The sequence below is a fragment of the Ischnura elegans genome, chromosome 9 (genome assembly GCF_921293095.1).
Source record: "Ischnura elegans chromosome 9, ioIscEleg1.1, whole genome shotgun sequence".
NCBI lineage: Eukaryota > Metazoa > Arthropoda > Insecta > Odonata > Coenagrionidae > Ischnura > Ischnura elegans.
The window spans coordinates 78,900,823-78,920,819 of NC_060254.1; the positions used below are offsets into that span (position 1 = coordinate 78,900,823).

Consider the following 19,997-nt stretch of genomic DNA (forward strand, 5'->3'; position numbering starts at 1 on the left):
CCGGCTCTTGCCACAATGGCTTTAGCCTCACGAGTATAATAACCTTCTTCGGTCTCAGCGGATAAGTTCATTCGTAATCCTCTTTTGTAAGTAACAGCATGCTCTTTTATCTCCTGTTTGAGAAGCTCCCAAGCTACGCATGGATTTTTATGGACCTGTGTGTCTGCTATTGATTTGATCAAAAGCTTTGCATAGGAGCAGTATTTATCATTTTCAAGCAAAGCATTATCAAATCGCCAGTAAGGAATATGTTTCTTCCTATCTGAAATAATGAGGCGCATTGACACAGCTCTGTGGTCCGAAAAGCTAGATTCAATGCATATTTTATGCACTGACTGCACTCTGGTGTCCGTTATATAAAATCTATCCAACTTTGATGCAGTATGTACACCTCGGTGATAAAAATGGGTGAAGCCAGGCTTATTAGGTTTAAGTCTTCGCCAAACATCCACGAGTCGATGTTTATTAATCAACTGCCTCAATTTAGAGACATACCTAGCATGTGTCTCTATTCCAGATGATCTATCTATAGAAGGAGCCATGGTACAGTTAAAATCTCCTCCTACCACAACCCAAATGTTATGGTTTCTTGATTGTGAATAGACCGCCTCTATGTACCTATTCACCTCATGTACCAGCTCTACTGCACGGTCTTGATCATGAGGCCCATAATAAGTCACCAGCAAAAACGTATGACGTTCTGGATACGTTATGGTCATACATAAACCCAGAGCATGACCTGGGAAAATAACCTTGGTCGAAAGAGAGGATATTCCAATATTATTTTTAATCGCAAAGGCAACACCGACATGAGGAATAACAGGTGTGCTAAAGTAAAAAGTGTAATTTGGCAATGAAGGCATTGTGGGAAAGTCAGTGTTTGCCTCTTGTATGAGAAGTATGTCGGGATTATGCTTATTCATAAACAACGACAACTGAGCCCACTTATATTGGCTCCGTACTGAACGCACATTCAAGGTCATGAATGTAATCTCATGCATCCTCTCCTATTCCTAGTGCTATGTATGAATAAATAGTTAAAAATTAAATAAATAAATAAATGTGTGTAAAAATCGATGAAGGGTAGTTACCTCTTATCTATTGACAAAGCACTGACAAGCCTGTGAAGTCTATTTTTTAAAGCTTGTTCCTTCACAATTTTCCCCTGTACTATTTCTTTTAACGTATTTAACAGTTCCTCCTCATCGAGGAGAAGTTCTTTGGCCTTCCTTTGCGGATCCATCCGCTTTACCCCGGATAAATATTTTTCTAATCGAGGATAGGGTATTGAACTGAAATCAGGATGTTCAAAATAGAACTCTTCAATCTGTCTGAGACCCTCAAAGTCTGGATTTTTAACTTTACTCCCCTTCTTCCTCTGCGGCGATCCACCGGCCTCCCTCGTACTTCGGTGATCGTCAGGATTCTTCCTCTTACCCGTCCTGTCCAGTAAAGAAGCTGTGCCAATATCAGGATCATCATAAAGATCCTCAGCATTCAGAGGGAGTGAAAGGGAGCAAAAAGATTGACTATCAGAGTCCCTCTCATGAGACTCGGATATAAAGTCACGAGAAGGTGATTGTGACTGAACAGTGATACTAGGGGGATCTTTTTCCTTTTCTTGACCAGGAAGATTTTTAGAGGTTGAGGGTTCTGCATGCAATGACAAAGGCACGGGGTCAGGGTTTATGGTGGATAGCTGTGCGATTCCCGAAACGGAGAGGGATTGTGGTTCAGGAGGAGGTGGGGGTGGAGCGGGAATTTCTAGCCGCTCTGTAGCATCAATCTCCTCGTTGGTTTCTGCTTCCGCCAGTGAAAATAGGGAATGTGGGCAATCTTTGGAAATATGACCATGCTTATTGCAAGTATTACATCTGTGGTCATTATGTTCAATGAAAATTCGGTGCGGTGTATCTCCAATTTCGACAAGGAAGGAATCAGGCAGAACAATTCCTTCCCGCCTGACTACATATACCGTTCTTTTCCATGAACCAATATGGTTATAGCCGTCATCTTTGACGCCGAGGGTAAGGGAGTAAAAAGGGGATACAATCTGCACTGCTTGGCTAAGAATATCAGCCAAATCAGCATCACTTACTTCAGGAGGAACTTTTTTCAGTGTTATTTTCTCGGTGCGGGTTACCATTCGCCTTGCCTCAACCCAGGTATTATTAATGATAATCCACCATAATTTGCAATAAACTGTTCGACCAGCTCCTCCGTTTTTAAATAAATACAAATTCTTTGATGAGCCAGTCTGGTCGCATGCGTAATGTTATGCCCCCCTCCAAGTTTTTCCCCGAGTTTTAGTACGTAAGTGTGAATGGAAGTATCAGGTATGGCAGATAAAATAATTCCTTTCTTTTTATTCGGACCGGAATCCGAGGGAACGATCTTCTTTGTCTGGAAGGCGAAGACAGTTTTCGCCGCTGTTGAGTAGTGCGCGGCCGACGGAGCGCCATAGTGGTCATACGGCCTGGCGGCAGATGCGTAGCTGCGGCGTCGTTGAGTTGCAGAAGCGGTAGAGGAGAATAGAGAAATAGAGAAGCGGTTGGCCGTCTTGCGATGAGCTCGTCCGATGCGTCGACAAGGGAGGTGGGGGCAGTAGGCGGCAGGGGTGGGGTTGCAGTGGTTAGCGAGGCATAGCCAATGCTTCGCGAAGCCGGCTTCAAGGTCACTTGGAGTGACGTACTCCCAGCTGTGGAAAGGGGATTGGCTCCCCCCACCCCTCCAACACTCGAAATTGGACTGAGCACATTTTCACTGCTTATAACTTTCGTGATATTTTCACTATTAGCACATGTAGTTACCGTATTTAAATTTTCAGATGATAGCGGTACAGCCGTTGTAGCCACGAGCGCTCCATGCTCCCGGCGTAGGACGGTGCTTGGCGGTAATGAGTCAGAAGAATAATCAGGACAATTAAGTTGATTAATTTTGCATATTGGCGAACCTTTCGCTGTCTTCTTAGGTGAAGTAGGTGGAGTAGATGGCATGCTGCATGCAGAGATGATTGCAGGAGTAGTATTAGAGATTGGAATTGAAGTGTAGATAGATGTGGCTACATCATCTGATCGCGATGTTTCGTCCGCCGCATCCGACCGGGCGAAAGCCCGGGCGGCAGGTGGCGAGTCCGCCGGCGACTGCAAGTCGAGTTGACAGAAACACAAAAACACTAATATAAATTATACTATGAGGCGTACGATAATGATTTATACACCAATGGAAAGATGAAAACTTTACGCTCTCGACAGTACGTAGCAAGTAGGTCGGGAGGTAAAAAAACCACACAAAAACTCGCTTTTTTCGGGAGCTCGATTCGAAGCGTCCGATGCCACAGAGTATGTATATATATCTTCTATATATATAAAAGAAAGTCGAAAATCGTGTTAGTTAGAACACTTATAACTCGAGAACGGCTGCACCGATTTCAATGAGATTTGGTTCTTTGGATTCGTCACAGGCGGGGTTAACATATAGGTTATTAAAAAAAGGATAATTTCACAAAAAAAATTCATCTCTTTCCTATGGACATGCATTTAGGAGTTATAGTAACACAACAATTGATAAGTCGGTCAAAACTACAAATTAAATAATTAGTTTTGTTTTTACCACTTTAATAACTGAATTTAGTAATAATATAACATTTTAATTTCTAAATATATTCAAAATATTAATTAAATTGAAATTACATTTTTTAAATTTAATTCGAGCTGATTGTAAGCCCAGCCGTGGCCCAGCTCGAGTTGACACTTCACTACCGTGTTTGTAAACAAATCTCCAAGCAATTGTTGACAAACGGTAATGTCCGTGTTCCTGTCGAGGAATCGAGTAGTTTGCTCATCAACAAAGAGTTCCAGAATATGATTGATCACCAAAAGAATCAAAGATGGTTGATTTAGCGAGCAAGAACGAAGATGTGGATGACTAAAACGAGGTAAATTCAAATAGTTCGTACCCTGCATGGATTCGAATCTTTTAAATGTGTAACAAACGAAGACGAAATCACCAACTATCTATCTGAATATTTTAAGTCCTTGGACGTACCTGGCTTACCAAGGCACGATTTACAGAAAAATGTAGTTTCTGTGCTGATGATCTTTCGAAGCCTAAACCAACCATAACTATCCAACGGAACGTGTTTGATCATTAAAAAAATTGGTGATGAATGTGATTCACGCAACTTTACTCAAAGGAAAATTCAAAGGTTAGGAAGTCCTCATTCCGTAGATTCCATGATCTCAACTCATATGCCCTTTTGAGCTAAAACGTATTCAATTTACAATTCGTGTTGCATTCGTGATAACGATTAAAAAATCGCATGGTCATTCTTTCAGTTTTTGTGTTGTTTGTGCTCATGTGCTAATGAAAACCCATGATTTTCTCATGGTCAATTTAGCGTGCTATGTTCACGAGTCGATAAACCATCCTCTGTATTTCATCCTTCGCTTCAAGTGCGTAGCTAGGATAGGGGGTTTTGGGCGCAGCTGATACCACGGGTCTGTAGGGTATAGAAAACTCGCTAACGTAAGCGGGAAGTGTGGGGGCACTTCCCTCAGACATTTTTTGAGATAAATGGTTCAAAATAGTGGGTTTTGCGGCTGTGTGAATAGTTAAATATGTTTTGTTTTGTCCGTCCCCCAAATATTAATAACAAAATCTTTCATAAAAAAATTCTCTAAGCTCTTGGGGGGGGGGGGTTATCCCCCAAAACCTCCCCTCGCTGCGTCACTGCTTTGCTTCGCTATATTTATTTAGCTTCATCCGCTTCATCTTGCGCCTGATAACAAAACAAAAACTGTTGTTTCTCAGAAGGTGCTTGACGCAAGACATTAAACCCGAATGTGTAGGGCTCACCGTGGTGCGTTTACGCATGCAGTACGTTTACGCAGTGCATTTTTTCCAAACAGAGATACTAAAACTGGCGCGCCTTAAGTCATTTAATGCGAATGCTGCTTCATAGGGGCTTTTCTTGCACGATTTAGAGCATCAGTCAAGCGTCGGTCTGGGGTCGTGTCAACCTGCCCCCTGAATGGGCCAAGTGTATGCAACAGACTTGGACCTAAAAACATTTTTTTACAGCTAATAACGCAAATAGCCAACAACTGAATGCGTATAATTTTTATTTCATGAACTGCTTTATTAAACCAAAATGCCCAAAATTTCTTAAGCTAAAACATAAGAAAATTTGTTGAAAAAATTCACGTAAACGTGCTCCGATTCACCCTATGTAGATTCAATAAAGAAAATGTCTTTCTGACAAGCAATTTTGGTACTCATTCACGTAGTTTTATTGAATTTGTACCCTTATTTTATTATAATAAATTAAACATGATTAAAAACGATACAGCCGCTCCTGATTTATAAATGGTGTAAGTAAACTGTAAGTTCATTGATTGTTAGGCGGTACGAAGTTCGCCGGGTCAGCTAGTATATATATATAAATAGTTCAAGTTAATATCGATAAACACAGAGACACAAAAAAGAAACACTCACATTGAATAAATAAACTCGTCGAAGCTATCGAAGCACTTCAGGCTTCTTCGTCAGCTGAAGTATGAATGGTGAGGAAAGGAGAGGGTTGGAAGAGGGAGAAGAGGGGTAAGGGGAGAGGTGTATGGGGAGGGGGAGTTCGGAATAGGGGTTAGGATGCGACGTTCAGACCTGGAAAGCTATTGGCTTGAAAGTGCCAAATGCAAGCCAATTCGAGGGTGTGGAGGTTGAGGGCGGAGTCGGTGGGAGGGAGGGAGGCAATAATGGATACTTTGTAGCATTGATTGAAAATGGAATCATGTGAAAGACAATGTGTAGGAACTGGTAGAGAGGAGTGGGGGGAAGATGGACAACAGGAGGCGCGATGATTGTTAATTCTGAGATTGAGAGGGGTAGTGCATTGGCCAATATAGAAAGCAGGGCAGAAATTACAGTGAAGAAGGTAAATGATGTTGGTGGAAGTACAAGTAGTGGATTCTAAAAATTCCTCTAAATTGCAAGAATGTAAGGGACTGTCGAAGTCTGCCGTGAGATTTCAAATAAACTGGTATATTCCAGAAAATATTTCGTTCTGAACAATAAAAATTAATGGTACTTTTTCACACGATTTATTCAAGACGACCGGTTTCGTCGCAGAGGCGACATCATCAGTTGGCAGTTGTAATTAATAAGTGTTAATATAACGATTTCTGCACCTGATGATGTCGCCTCTGCGACGAAACCGGTCGTCTTGAATAAATCGTGTGAAAAAGTACCATAACTTTTCATTGTTCAGAATGGATTTTCACAAAGTAAAGCCAAATCGAGTTTATTGAAATATTTCGTTGATGGATGTGACACTTTATTCTGTTCATCAGGGATATAGGGAAATATCCACACAATGATTCATTAAAATCCGTGTCGGTCGTACTCTAACATTGAATTTTATAAGGGATCAGAAAATCTGGGAAACATCTTTTTCTTCCTCGCGAAATTATCTAGGACAAAAGAATACATAGTTAGTTTCCCTGTAGTAATACATCACTCTACTTTTTTTCCTAGGAATGTTTCTTCATGCTTTGCCTAACCATTCCCGGCTCTTGATTGGGGAAATATGTATTTTAAGACGTCGCGTAGAAGGAATTTATTGGGCTACAAGCGTGGGCTTAACATTTACCGGCAGTGTATAAGTTTCTAAAATGAGTTGGGTGCGTTAGTACCGTTGATCGCATGGAGACATGGTTTATTTAAACGCGTGCTTCAACTACGGTGCAATCATGAAGTTGTGGTGATATTAAATTTAAAAAATAACTTGCACCGAGAAAAATGTATTTTTTAATACAAATTTGGAAAAATGAATTTTAAAACTTTGTATGAACAGCGAAAATGCTTTTTTCTCTCTCCGTGGAGACAAAATTAACTGATGGGAATCCCGTTAGCGGACATGGATCAGACTTTACATCCCAAGAGCGAAAGGAACGCAAAAATGGGCAGAAAATGAATTTAAATTTTCATTTGCTTTCGTATTTGTCTCAGTAAGTACTTTTAATCGTTTCAGCGAGATGAGTTAACTCCCTTTTGTGGTCTTTCCTTCAGTTAGAAATTTTCATTAACGTGTCAATCGACTTTGTCGTTAATTCGGAAAGTGCATATGCATGATGATTTTGTGAATGAGAATTTTGACTATAATTAAAAAATTCTTCATGCACACAATATTAATATCATGGATTCATAATATTTTTATGGGAGTCCGAATCCCTCCTTTAATAGCTGTTAAAAATTTTGATAAATGCTCTTCAATATTTGTTGTCTATATTGTTATTTACATCGATATTATATCAGGTGTAGTTAATTATTTGAAACTTGAAATCATTTTAAATTATATGAATGTGGCTAGCGGCTAAATGAGTAATATGTGTGTAGTACTGATAATATATATCGTTAAATAAGCACAAGTAGCTACCTAAGTCTTTGCAACCCTAATTTTAACGTCAAGTGGCAGAGAAAAATAGTTGGAAGAAAATTTGAAATAGTAATCACTCACTCGAAGTATTTAAGAAAATAATTTTATGTGATGACATTCATGTATTATTTATATTCAATAATTTTTTTAGAATAAAAGATATTTTCAGATATTTTACGAAAACAGAAACAGAATCCCTGTGTTTGCTATTTTTTTTAAATAATATATCCTGCAAAGTTTGAGCACATTGAGACAGTTATCTATTTTACCTCGTTACTTCCTTGGCTTCTATCATTTTGCCTCAGAGACCATTTGCTATTTCAGTAAATTCCGTGCCCTGTAACTATTCCGGCGACGATAGAACGGCTTCAACGTTAATGGCATCAAGATATGCCTCGGTAGTCGCTCGTAATATTTTAATCGCGAAAGATTTGATGGCACGGACGGGGTTTGTTTGCTAGGAAACGATTCACTTGTCGCGTGTGTGTCTTCCATATCAGTCTTTGAATCTAAATGGCTCGGTGATCGTTGGGAAAAATGTGAGCGTTTGAAAGGATGTGCCCAGAATTTTAATTGCAGTTGATCCGCGGGAGTTTAGACTGCGTGACCTGGTTCGCAAAAATTTTTGGATGGGAAGAGGAATTACCATTCCTTTGACTAAAAAAAAACGATTATGTCCTTCGCTTTGAATTCCCTACAGCAAAGTATGGAATTCCTCCAGATCCTTTGATAAACCGGGCATTAAAATTTTCCGACGGCGAAATAATCTGATTCATATACGCTGCTCATGGCTTAAAATAATTGAATGGCTGCAATCAGAAAAAAACAATAACATCTGCAGAGGTCTTATTGGAGTATATTCTTTTTAAGGTTTCATTCCTCATTTTATTAATTGAAGTGGCACGTTACTTTTATGATATCAGTGATCTAGTCATTCATGTGTTCCCCCAAAAATGATTAAACCGCATTACTTGCTTCAGAAATGAATCTAAAATTTTTAACGCCCATCAAATAATAGAATTCGTCATTTCAGCTCGTTCATCCGCCAATAATCGTGCAATTTAAGTTACCTCTACGACTTAAAAAGTAATTTTCAGCCATTTTGCAAATATTAATTCATGGAGGAATCAAATAATTGATTTGGTACATTATATTCACATGCGACTTCTATATGTTTTCTAATTAATTGCATTTTTCTTTTATAATCTTTGCTAAATTTATTTCAATTACTGTAGCTTTGGGTGAGATTTTCTACGGTATTCAGGATAATCGGGAGTAGACATTTAATTCTAAAATGATAAACTACGGGTATCTTAGTAAAATGGGTCAAAAATAATTGTGCCTATGAATGCAAATTAATAGTCAAAAGCCGCCTTTTGACCTGTCTCCTTAAAATAGGAATGGCTTGATCTTCATCACATGAATAACTAATTGAAACAAAAAACTCCCGAATTTCACATTAATAGCATCAATGTCCAAAATTTACTTAACTATTACCCATTCGATATAGAATGCTAAACCAGGGTTAAGGTTATTTCTTTTATAACATGATGGTTATAGAAGCAATTAATATTCATTCTAGGAAATTATTTCCTCATTACAAGCTCTACCCTTTAACTGTGACTGTTGGAAATGTATATTTAATTGCCACGTCCAGTTGGTAATAAAGTACACACTCTATTGTATGCTTCATTAGTATTCTTTTTATTTATTCCATTAGGCTTCGTAAAGAAGCGGAGAACCGATCAATAATGGTTCAAATAAGATTTTTTCCTTTAATGAACTTCATTCTTACATGGAAAGGCGTGCTGCCTAATTATTAATGTTTACATTATTCCTGCACCCTAAAAACTGATATATTACCTTTTCCGAGGATAACTTTTCAAAAAGAATATTTAAATATGTAGTGAATTTCAATGTTGAATGTGACGTCCGTAAAATCACCATTCAACTCTCATTGTCAGTTGCTTCGAACACTTCAATTTCGTTACATCAAAGGACTTGAAAGAATCAAGCCATTAAATATAAAAATAAGCTCCAATTAGGAAAACCTTTTAGCTACTTGTAGTTGGAGCATTTCGGCATTTTAGAATAAAGATTCGTCTGGGTACAAAAGATGAAACCTTTTCTCTACGGACACAATGGAATCCTCCGTTTTTACGTCGATGATTTATTAATCGTAAAAATATCAAATTATTATTCTCTTGAGTGGCATATTATTTTGTTGACGGTGCTGTTTCTACCTTTTAACTGGTTTCCCTAATCGGTTTCTTCATTCAAGAAGAATTTGGATCTCTTATGAATTATACTGTTTTGTTAACCGTAGACAATATCTCCGAATCATCAATGGCAGCCAAACCTGCATTTATGACATATCATGAGAAAGTTTGACTTCAGGCTGTTCTCTGCTATAAAGTATTAATTTAAAACTCTTAACATGACCTAAAGAGACTAGATAGGTTGACGCCTTAGAGAGGCAAGAGTAACCGAAAATAGTTAACCAATCAGAAAAAAACGAAGAATGCAATCTCTAAATATTTCAAAAAAATATTTTAAACGTTTCGTTTTTTCCGAGGTGCCTATGTCTGGTTACAGCTCATCTTCAGAAGCTCTGCTACAATTTTTCTATTACGACCAAGTCACGTAACTAAATACAGCAGATTCCGTTTAATGGGTCCATCGGTTACTTGGGGCAGCCGCTTAATTGGGGCAGATCCTAAGAACTGAACCCAATAGAGGAATATCCCAGAGTACCTATTCTCCGCTTAATTGGGACAGCATGCCGCTTTATTGGGCCATGAGTCGGCGACATAGACTCTATACTCGCAACTAAATCAAAAATTTTTGTTTTCAGAATACAATTTTTTACATTTTCCTCCTTTGATTTACTCTTATTTTTCACAAATGCTCCTATTCTTGCCCTATTTTGAAAGCTCTTGTTGTTATACTATCCGCAGGTTTGTAGTTGGTAGTATTTATACTTAGTAGATAGTACTTTTATTTAATAGGACTTATTAAAAGACATCCATTCAGCATCGCCCGAGGCTGTGAAAAATATTTTTAACTTAATTGCTATAATTGTTAAAAATGGAAATGAATTACCTTAACTCGCTGATTTATTAATCAAATTAATAGTTTAATAAACTTATGTTGCATTATAAACATTATTTAGTATTTTTTCCATCATTTTAACGTTTCTTTATGCCCATATACAGGATAGTTCGCCTAATTGGGGCAGCCGCTTAATTGGGGCAAAGTGCACAAGTCCCGATATGTCCCAATTAACCGGAATCTCCTGTACCAGTAAGCTGCAAAGATTTTAGCATTCGCAGTGGAAGTGCGTTTACTGCGAAATCTATGAGTACGGGCGTTACTTTCTATGTTTTTCGTTTCGTGTTGTGAAATGATATCTCATTGGGATGGTCGAAGAAGCCAGGAGGAATTCAACTGGTGGTTAGGTATCTCTTATCTGCCCACGCCTTTCTTTTTCCTCGGCCACCAGTTAGAAGTCCACCTACGCCATGCCTGGGATCATAAAACGGAAAAGTTTTCCCTCACCTCGTCCAACTTCCGCTCCCCACACGAAACATTGGAGTTCTGCTCACACACATGCCAAACACGCCAGGTTAGCATCGATAGCCACTGTAAAACTTCGCCTCCCAGTTCATCCGAATAATGCGATCGGACTTTATTTATGAGAGAAAGAGTATGTTACAATGAATCAGTTTTAACCCATCAGTGCATAAAGTTATTTTTGTCAAATATTCATTTCAAAATTAATTATTCCGGTTAATAAGGTTCATTTTAACTTTTCTCTGCAATTTTTAATTTTTTTAAATCAAAAGTTTAAATAATACAGCCATTCCGATGTATCGGGCGGTCAGTTTTCAGTGTTGATTACAGATTCAAAAAAGTACAGAAAAACTTGATAATAAAGAAAATAAAAAAATCAACCTTTAGAAGAAAAATGAGAAAAAAGTTATCATAATACTGAGCAAAATATTACAGTAAAAAATAATTTACTTACCCCGTACGGGTGACTGAAAATTCTTTCAATGCCATGTCTCACATAAATGCTTCTCAAGTCGATAAATTCAAGGAGTCAACTAAAATATTAGCGGGGCGGTGAAGACAGACACCCATTTGAACTTAATATAGTATCAAAATGTAGCGCAAGTCAATTAGAGCCCAGAAAAAATTATATACGCGCGTCTCTGTGCACTAATGGTTTAATCGTCTCCATCTGTGGTTCTATTATCTTCGAATGTTAGAAAAGTTATTAAAATAAACTACTCCAACCATCTATTTTAAATTTACGTTGTGTTATGATGAGTATATTAATTGATTGACTCGAATTTTTGTTCGTTTTTCGTCCCGTTTTCCTCTTCTGGAAATATTCACAGAGACAAATCAGCTGTAGTTCCAACATTATTGCATTCCCCGCCTCCTGTCGTTTCATTCGTGTTGGAGTAAAATATCACTTTGTGTTAGGATTAAGAGCTTGGATTATTTTTTTGTCGTAAAAAAACATCCTAATTATATTTTAGGGCTTTCAAATTTTAGTTTTTCGGAATATTTTTTTGTATTCATAACATTCATAACAGCTTCAAGTTACTAGCGAGTCATTTCATTAATGTTTTGAGACTTTCATGCATATCCGTGGTTGCCTTATTATTTCCGCATCCTAGGTTATCTAAGATTGTCTCACAGCTTACGTCGATGGTCTCCTGCGTCCCAAACAAAAGTAAGAAAAAAACTAATCAAGTGAGTGGATTCAAGAATGAGAACAAACTTTTATCTTGCCATTTCGGAGTTTGAAACTTTCTCTAATCTCTTTCGCACGCCACCTGATCTTCAAGTTTTGTAGTTTAGAATTTCCTCTCCCATATCAATCATCGTTTTCCTTCTCGGCTGTGTCATTATGCCTTCACCGATCCCTTTTTTACTAATAACACCAGCTCAATCACCTCGCGTGCCTTCTGAACATTTTTTTACGTTACCATCTCTCTCAACGGCTCCATAAGACTCACGTAAATAATATAACATTTTCTGGCATCAGTGATTTTCATCCGTATTTTTGGGAATTCGGTCTTGGACGAATTTGGTGAAATTTTTTATACCGTTCGGGGGTCGGCATATTGTTGGAGCGACTGATATAGGAACTTTGATAAACATCAGCAGAACCAATTATGATGGAGTGGAATTTTTCCATATGGAATTTCCATGGAAATAAACACTTTCACACGATTATAAACGTAATAACAAAGCAACTTTTACACGATTATTAACTTTTATTCCTACTTTTTCATAGTTCCAAATGGAACTTTGATAAATGGTAAGTGAGGGCACCTATCTGACTCACTATTGGCCGCAGTGAAACTCTGTCCTTGAGGATCTACGGCAGCCCATACAACCACGGTGGTTTTGGCCGTTGCGTCTCTTAAGGAATGGAAGATATCTTCACCAGCTCCTTAACTTGCCGTTTTACCTTGGTGGTTGGGTCCGATTTTAGCTGCTGATATTAGCTGCCGACTTTTTCATGTAGTCCTCTCGAAACATAGGGACTTTAGCGCTTCCTTTGTCTGCTTGTAGTATGAGGACGTTCTCATCGCTCCAGAGTTTAGCGAGAGATCTCGGCAGATGACAAGTTCGATTTTGGTGGCTTGGCAGTTCGGAGAATGCAGACGATATCCTCTTTTATCTCTGCACCATATTCTTTAGGAAGCTATATAATGGCTTATTCCACCTCTGAAATAATTCTCTCCCAGGAAATCTGTCCCAGAAAAATGATGTGTTCCCAGAAAAACTGAGAAAAAGCAAATGAAAAAATAACCATATCATTTCTTGGCTCTTAATGAAAAATATATTACCCCGCAATTGGAAGACCAGTTCTCAGCTTTAAATAAAAATCTGACTGCGATGTCATCTACTTTTTTGTTCATTGCAGAATATTAATGCTTATTTAGCGCATCCCTTGCGTATAAAATATGTAAAAATGGCTATGTAAAATTATAAACTCGAGAAAAACCATAAAAAATGAAGCTAAAGCATTGAACTATATTATAATGAATTTAGGACACAGTAACCTGTTACTTTTTAACCCATTATAACCCAATGTTGCTTCTAAGCAACATCAAAATTATATACATTTTCAGCTCTATTAAGGAAATGTCTAAACTACGCATTATTTTGTGGTGTAAATTTTAATTACGAAATATTTAGCTGCCAAGATAATTATGATTGAGCGCAAAATTTTCAAGTTTTCAAAATGAAAAATCCTGAAATTTGATTTCTTCCAGAAGTAGCTCTGGGTTAGAAAGGGTTTACCGTTCATTGCGTGTAGTGCACCTTTTATGGCGCCGTATTCTATCACTCTTAGGAACACGAGAGGTAACAAAATATGTTCCAAGAGAAGATAGTGGAGTGAAGAGGCGGTTGGAAGATTCCAGGAATCGGCCATCTATCGGAGAGCATCCCCCCCTGGTCGTAAATCAACGTCCCGCCCCCGAAAGGCATTCGCTCATCTTCCCCCTCAGCCACCCTCACTTAATTTACCGTCCCATCGCTCGTTCTGCTGATCAGCGGAGATGGGGGACATCAACTCCCTCCAGGCGTGTGAAGTGGATCGAATAAGGAGACACCCCCTGCCACTCACTTATCTTATTATTTCTTCCCCCCACCCACTCATATTACTCTCCTCCATCATCTCACTCTTTTTTTTATCTTTTCTGATCCGTGCGTTTCTTTCATTTCCACATCTTCTTCCCAGACGTTTGACTGACGTCTCCGTGGGGGTTGAGGGAAATTCAGCGGGAAGGACGACCAAATTTTTCATCTTTCTTCTCAGCTCCTCCAAAATGACTTAATTTATTCACTTTTCGTCTCCATCTCCATGCCTGCTCTACGAGTTTTTCTTCATCTTGTCGGGAACCAGCTCTGTTTTAAATATAGTGCATGCTGATCCTCTTATCAGCATTGAATAGAATTGTTCTCAACCTCAATAAATGATCAAAGTTTACAGTGTAGTCATTCTGGACAATTTAGTGAATCTTGTCAGATTATTGCGAGTAAGGCTTTTTTCTGTATCTTCCAAGTGCCAGTCAGGTATCTTACCATTTATATCATCGAGTTATCTTCTTTCATGGTAGAATATAATTTAGACCAAAGAGTTTTGTGTTACATGGTGACTCTTCCATGCAATACTTTGAATAAAGTTTCAATTACTCTAGTCGATCCTCTGATTTTACGAGAGTAGAATTACACGAAAAGCTTTCGAGAATTTCAATTAATTCATATATATTTTCCACCACAGAGGAATCGAAGTTTTTTCGTTTTTCGTCCCGTTTTCCCCTTCTGGAAATATTCACAGAGACAAATCAGCTGTTGTTCCAACATCTTTGCATTTCCCGCCTCCTGTCCTTTCATTCGTGTTGAAGTAAAATATCTCTTTGTGTTAGGATTAAGAGCTTGGATTATTTTTTTATCGTAAAAAACATCCTAATTATATTTTAGGGTTTTCAAATTTTAGTTTTTCGAAAGTTTTTTAGTATTCATCACATTCATACCAACTTCAAGTTACTAGCGAGTCATTTTATTAATGTTTTGAGACTTTCATGCGTATCCGTGGTTACTTTATAATTTTCGCATTCTAGGTTATATAAGATTGTCTCACAGCTTTATTATCAAGGATTGACTGCGTTAATATCATCTTTAGGGGTCAGTGTAAATGGAAGGCATGAGTAAATAGAAGAAAACATGGTGATGGAAGCTTTTACAGAGCACAAGTGAGAAATCAATGTGTATTCTTTTTGTACATACCTTAATATCAATGCTGCTATTCGTCCACGCCGAATTACATTCGCTTGTTTTTCCTGCGCCTTATTTTCGTCTTCTTTCCTGTCATAAATCAGTTCCGCAGTCAATCCCTGATGATATTTTCTGTCACTCTAGGTATCGGAGGCACGTTTGTCTCAATCAGCAGCCAATGCTCTTGAGGGCAAGGAGAACCCGTGTCGAAATACGACGTTGGAGCCTCACTGTTGATGAGTTTTTGGCACTGCTATCTCTTGAGGTTACTCGGAAAGGGTATTCATTTCAGAAGTGTCACAGAAGATTTTCCAATCATCGCCAAAGCTACATTTTGCCTTGTTGCATGACAGGCTGTACACATCATGTAGATGTAAAAGTGCCTCCAAGATTGTTTATTCAGTTCGGCAGGTATAGGGAAATAAGCTAAACAACGACATACTCCAGCTATAATACGAGTGATTGCTTTTAGAGCTGTATCAGTGAATTCAGTGGATTTGTTTAAAGGCACTACCCAGGCATAATATAAGTAATTCGTCCGACAATAACCAATTTGCACGTTCGTAACAAAGTATTCAATTTTTTTGTCGAAATCACATTTTTAGCAAAAAATTAATAGTCACCATTTTTGTCCTTTGTCGCTTTCTCTCAGTGTGTGGCATTTGATAATATATTTTTTCCATCTTGGCGACGAATTTCCTGGAAAAATACCCACTTCTCAAATTTATGGAGAAGATAAATCTCTTTCCATTTCCTCCACATTCGGAGGAAACTGACGTTGCCAGGTACTCAGGCGTCTAATAATGACCTCACTTGCGCCTGTTTTAGACAAATAGTCACTAGATTTCGCGTAGAGGGAATTCCTTCCGTCGATTCATCAAAAAAAACTCGACCGGAATAAAAATAATATTTCCCATCTCTGCCTCTCTTCAGTTTTTTCTGCGTTTGTCCTATGTCTCGCAGTGGATTACGGTTGTTTTCAAATGACAAAGGAGATAAGTGATGCAGCACTCCTTTACATTTTCATCTAGGCAAACAGAATTCCCCTGAAATGATCCCTATGTCTTCCGTCATCTTCATCTTTTTCAGTGATGCTAGTTTATTTCCTAGTTTTTCTTAGCTTAATCTTTCCACTTGACGTTGTCAGGCTAACCGTTGAATGTTGACAAATATCTTTGTATATTTTTTCTCATAATACTTCCTATTTATCAAATTATGCTTTCAATTTTAGTGATTATTGTACCTTATGTATTTTTTTCAAGCATTTCCTGGCAAATGTGCGAAGAGCATGTTAATTTTTAACAGGGTTCACATATTTGCTCCATAGAACACGAGCGGTCTTATCTCAGGCATACCTAATAAGCATACATCTTGGTTTTAATCATTGACAGGCTGGAGGGAAGAGCTTATTAAGTACGTGGGTATAGCAGCTTGTGACAGATTGGTCCCGGGATCGTATCCCGGAAGCTTGCGGACATATACTTAGTGTGCGTATTGCGGATGTAAGTGGACCCTGTAGCTCCAATGCGTGAATTCGAACTTATGAGACTAGGTATGGAGTGAGTACTACTCTCACCTACCAAAACTAAGTTACCAATCCATAGTGGGCTGAGTTCGGATACAAACTTGTGAAAGGCTCATAAATCTGGTCGCTGTGGACTGGGCCACTCGGAAAGGACTTTTTTTTGGGGGTCGCCGTCGATTTCATCAACACTTTACATGTTGGCTTCGCTGAAATTGTGGTGATAAATATATCATTGTCCGTCCAAGTCCATTTTTCTATGATTAACACGAAACTTTTATGAAAACCTGGGTCCACCATTTTTCAACTGCGCCAAAGACAATAATTTTAAGCCAACGAATAATGATGATGTAATATTTTCATTGATCCATAAAAAATTTTTGTTGTAAAAAAGAAACAAACAGTTTTTGAGGTTTAGGTAACCTCAGAGGCTTTTGATTATCAGTGAGATCACCTTTCGTAATCGCAAAATACTCACGAATGATAAAGTAAATAGAAACAAATTACTAGAACCAGTGGCGTAGCAAGGGGGGGTTTGGGGATTAAACCCCCAGAGCTCAGAGAAATTTTTAAGTTTAAGCCATTTTACTAATTTGGATCAGCATTGCTTATAGATAGTGTAAGGATGAATCAAATATCCATCAGAAGGCCGTAAAACTCGTCATTTTGAACAATTATTCTTAAAATGTTTCTAAAGGAGGGCCCTCGCCCTCGCAACTCCTTCTTACCCTGGCGGGTCTGCAATACCCCACACCCCTAAGTATTATTTGTGCCTAAAAACCTCTAGCCTTAATTCTTCGCTGCGCCCCTGACTAGAATTATGATTCACGAGATTTAGAAATAGAATTAACAAAGCTAGAAATATGTTTTGGAGATGCTTCTATGAAATATTTATTATAAAAGTTTTGCTGATAAATAGCCAGAGTGTCACCTGCCTTAGAAAGATATAGATGTTCTTATTCTCTTTGAATATTTTTGACAAACAGTTGTAAGTTTTTAACACCTAAAGAAAAATCCTCGTTTATTAAAACTTGGTGTTGGCAAGTCATATGACGTATTTGTTTGCAGATAGTGCGAATGGGAGTCGTTCAAAACTTCAGGACTATTGCCCCGACGAAGGAAGAATAGCCTCAACACCTTGTAGATATGTTAGTAGTAATAGTGTCTTCAGCGGTTTTCTAATTAGTTCGCTGCACTCCGGCTCGAAACACAAATAGTTTTACCCACCATAAAAACAGTAACACAATTGCATGATCTTCGTCGACAAACATTTGCATAAAATTTAAAACATATTCATTAAACAATTTAACTAATACTGAAAAAACTATTAGTTGAAGCGATCGTACACTTATTTTAACCTCCGACCTTGATTTCATTCAATGTTGTACAAGGCATTTGTTTGGAAAGCAATACTTTTAAAAAATCAATCTATTTTTATAACTTCTAATAGCTTAGGTCAACTTTTTACGGAGAAATATCGAGGAAGAACATATCAAATAGTCATTCATGATGAGTACTTGATGATGATCGAAACACGTGCTATAAGCTGTTAAAATAGAATCATTGGGTAATACTGTGTCTTTGTTTATCATTCTAATAGGATGATAACATGTGAAGGGTTAGTTCGCTATTCGTGGTAGTAAGGGCAGGCGCGCACTAGCGCGACCACGACCACGACCAGTGGCACACGACCAGTTTTGGCATTGCAACAAATGGAGCGACGCGCACTAGGCCAAGTGCGACTCGTTGGTCGGACCCGAGTCGTCCGACCAAAATTTTTGAATTTGGTCGTCCCCGACTCAGCGGTCGTTGCGGCCAGAAATTACACACATTCTAATGGCGCGCCGCGCACTGACTCTGCACTGCCTTCACTGCGCAGTGACTTCACTCCGACCCGACCATACCGATTGAGCAAGTGGATGGTGAATGTGTTTTGCTATCGTGGTGTGGTCGTGGTCGTGCTCTGGTCGGAAGGTGTGCGACAGAGATCTATCGTGGTCGCGGCCGTGGTCGTGGTCGCGCTAGTGCGCGCCTGTCCTCGTGGGGGATATTGACTCCGCTTGATAGTTTCATCTTTCTATTTACATTTTGCAGGTCTGCAGGGCCCAGGGGTGACGCGTTACTCGAGTCGACCGATCGTGGTGCGTGAAGGAGACAATGTACGACTGCGGTGCGCAGCCACTGGAGTGCCAAGGCCGGAGGTTGAGTGGAGGAAGTCCGACGGGTCCATCATCCCACTTGGCGCATGGAAAAGTGAGTACCCATCGCACGCGCCCTCATCCCCAATGGAAACTGTAATCACATTCAGTGCTTGTAAAAGTACTTAGAGAAAAATTAAATGGGGCCATTGCAGTCAATTCGCACAAAAAGTAATCAAAGTGCAAATAACTGATTTTAAAAAGTAATCAATAAAGCTATAATTGCCGGCCTCGGTGGCGGTGGGTTTAAACAACTCAAAATTAGGTGTTGCAGAATCTAGATGCGACAAAGTGGTTGAAACTTTTGCCCAAAGAGCTATACACTATCATGATTACCCAAGGAAACGCTTTATCCGGGTCGAAAAGCTCAGCATTCAAAATTAATACAATTAGGCCCTAAAGGCGCCTTCAGGCTGTCCGGTGTAGCACGAACCTGAAAATTTCATGTAATTTTTTCTAGCCAATTTGCACATTTTGACATCACAAATTCTTCAACCGGATCAGTTTTGCAAAATAAGCGCCGGCCAAGGGGTGCAGAATTATGGGCACTCACAAAATAATAATAATAATAATAATAATGTCGTTTATTTTCGTAGGCACTGGGGCCCATGATAAAATTAGCTTTCTACATTTCCAACTTGGTAGATAAAGAGAAGTAAAAAAGTAAATAATATAATTACAGACAAATGCAACCAGTGCAGATCGGCAAGAGCATGAAAAAAAACAATACAATATTTTTAACAAAAAAATAAATAATCGCACTTAGATATAAAACACTAATTACAAGAATTTAAGGTGATAATACGTTATGACAATTATGTCAAACAAACATTTTTTAAAGAAACCATAACATTAGGATAACACTGTGATTTAGCACAATTATAAATTTAGTTGACCATTTACTCACATGTGTATCAATAAAAATAACAATAATAATAAGAATTAGGCTAAACATGAATATAAACAAAAGACATTCAACTTGATATAGGACGAGAAAAGACAAGATCCGAGATGTGGGTGTGGAGAAGAATGGGTG

General features: G+C 38.5%; 1 protein-coding gene across 1 annotated transcript in view; it reads left to right on the forward strand.

Annotated features, from left to right (window-relative positions):
- The window catches only part of LOC124164884, an 889,966-nt gene that overhangs the window by 800,779 nt on the left and 69,190 nt on the right, over positions 1–19,997 (forward strand). The window contains exon 6 of the mRNA XM_046542109.1: positions 18,858–19,016. Coding sequence (XP_046398065.1) covers positions 18,858–19,016 — 159 coding nt within the window. The remainder of the gene's footprint in view (positions 1–18,857; positions 19,017–19,997) is intronic.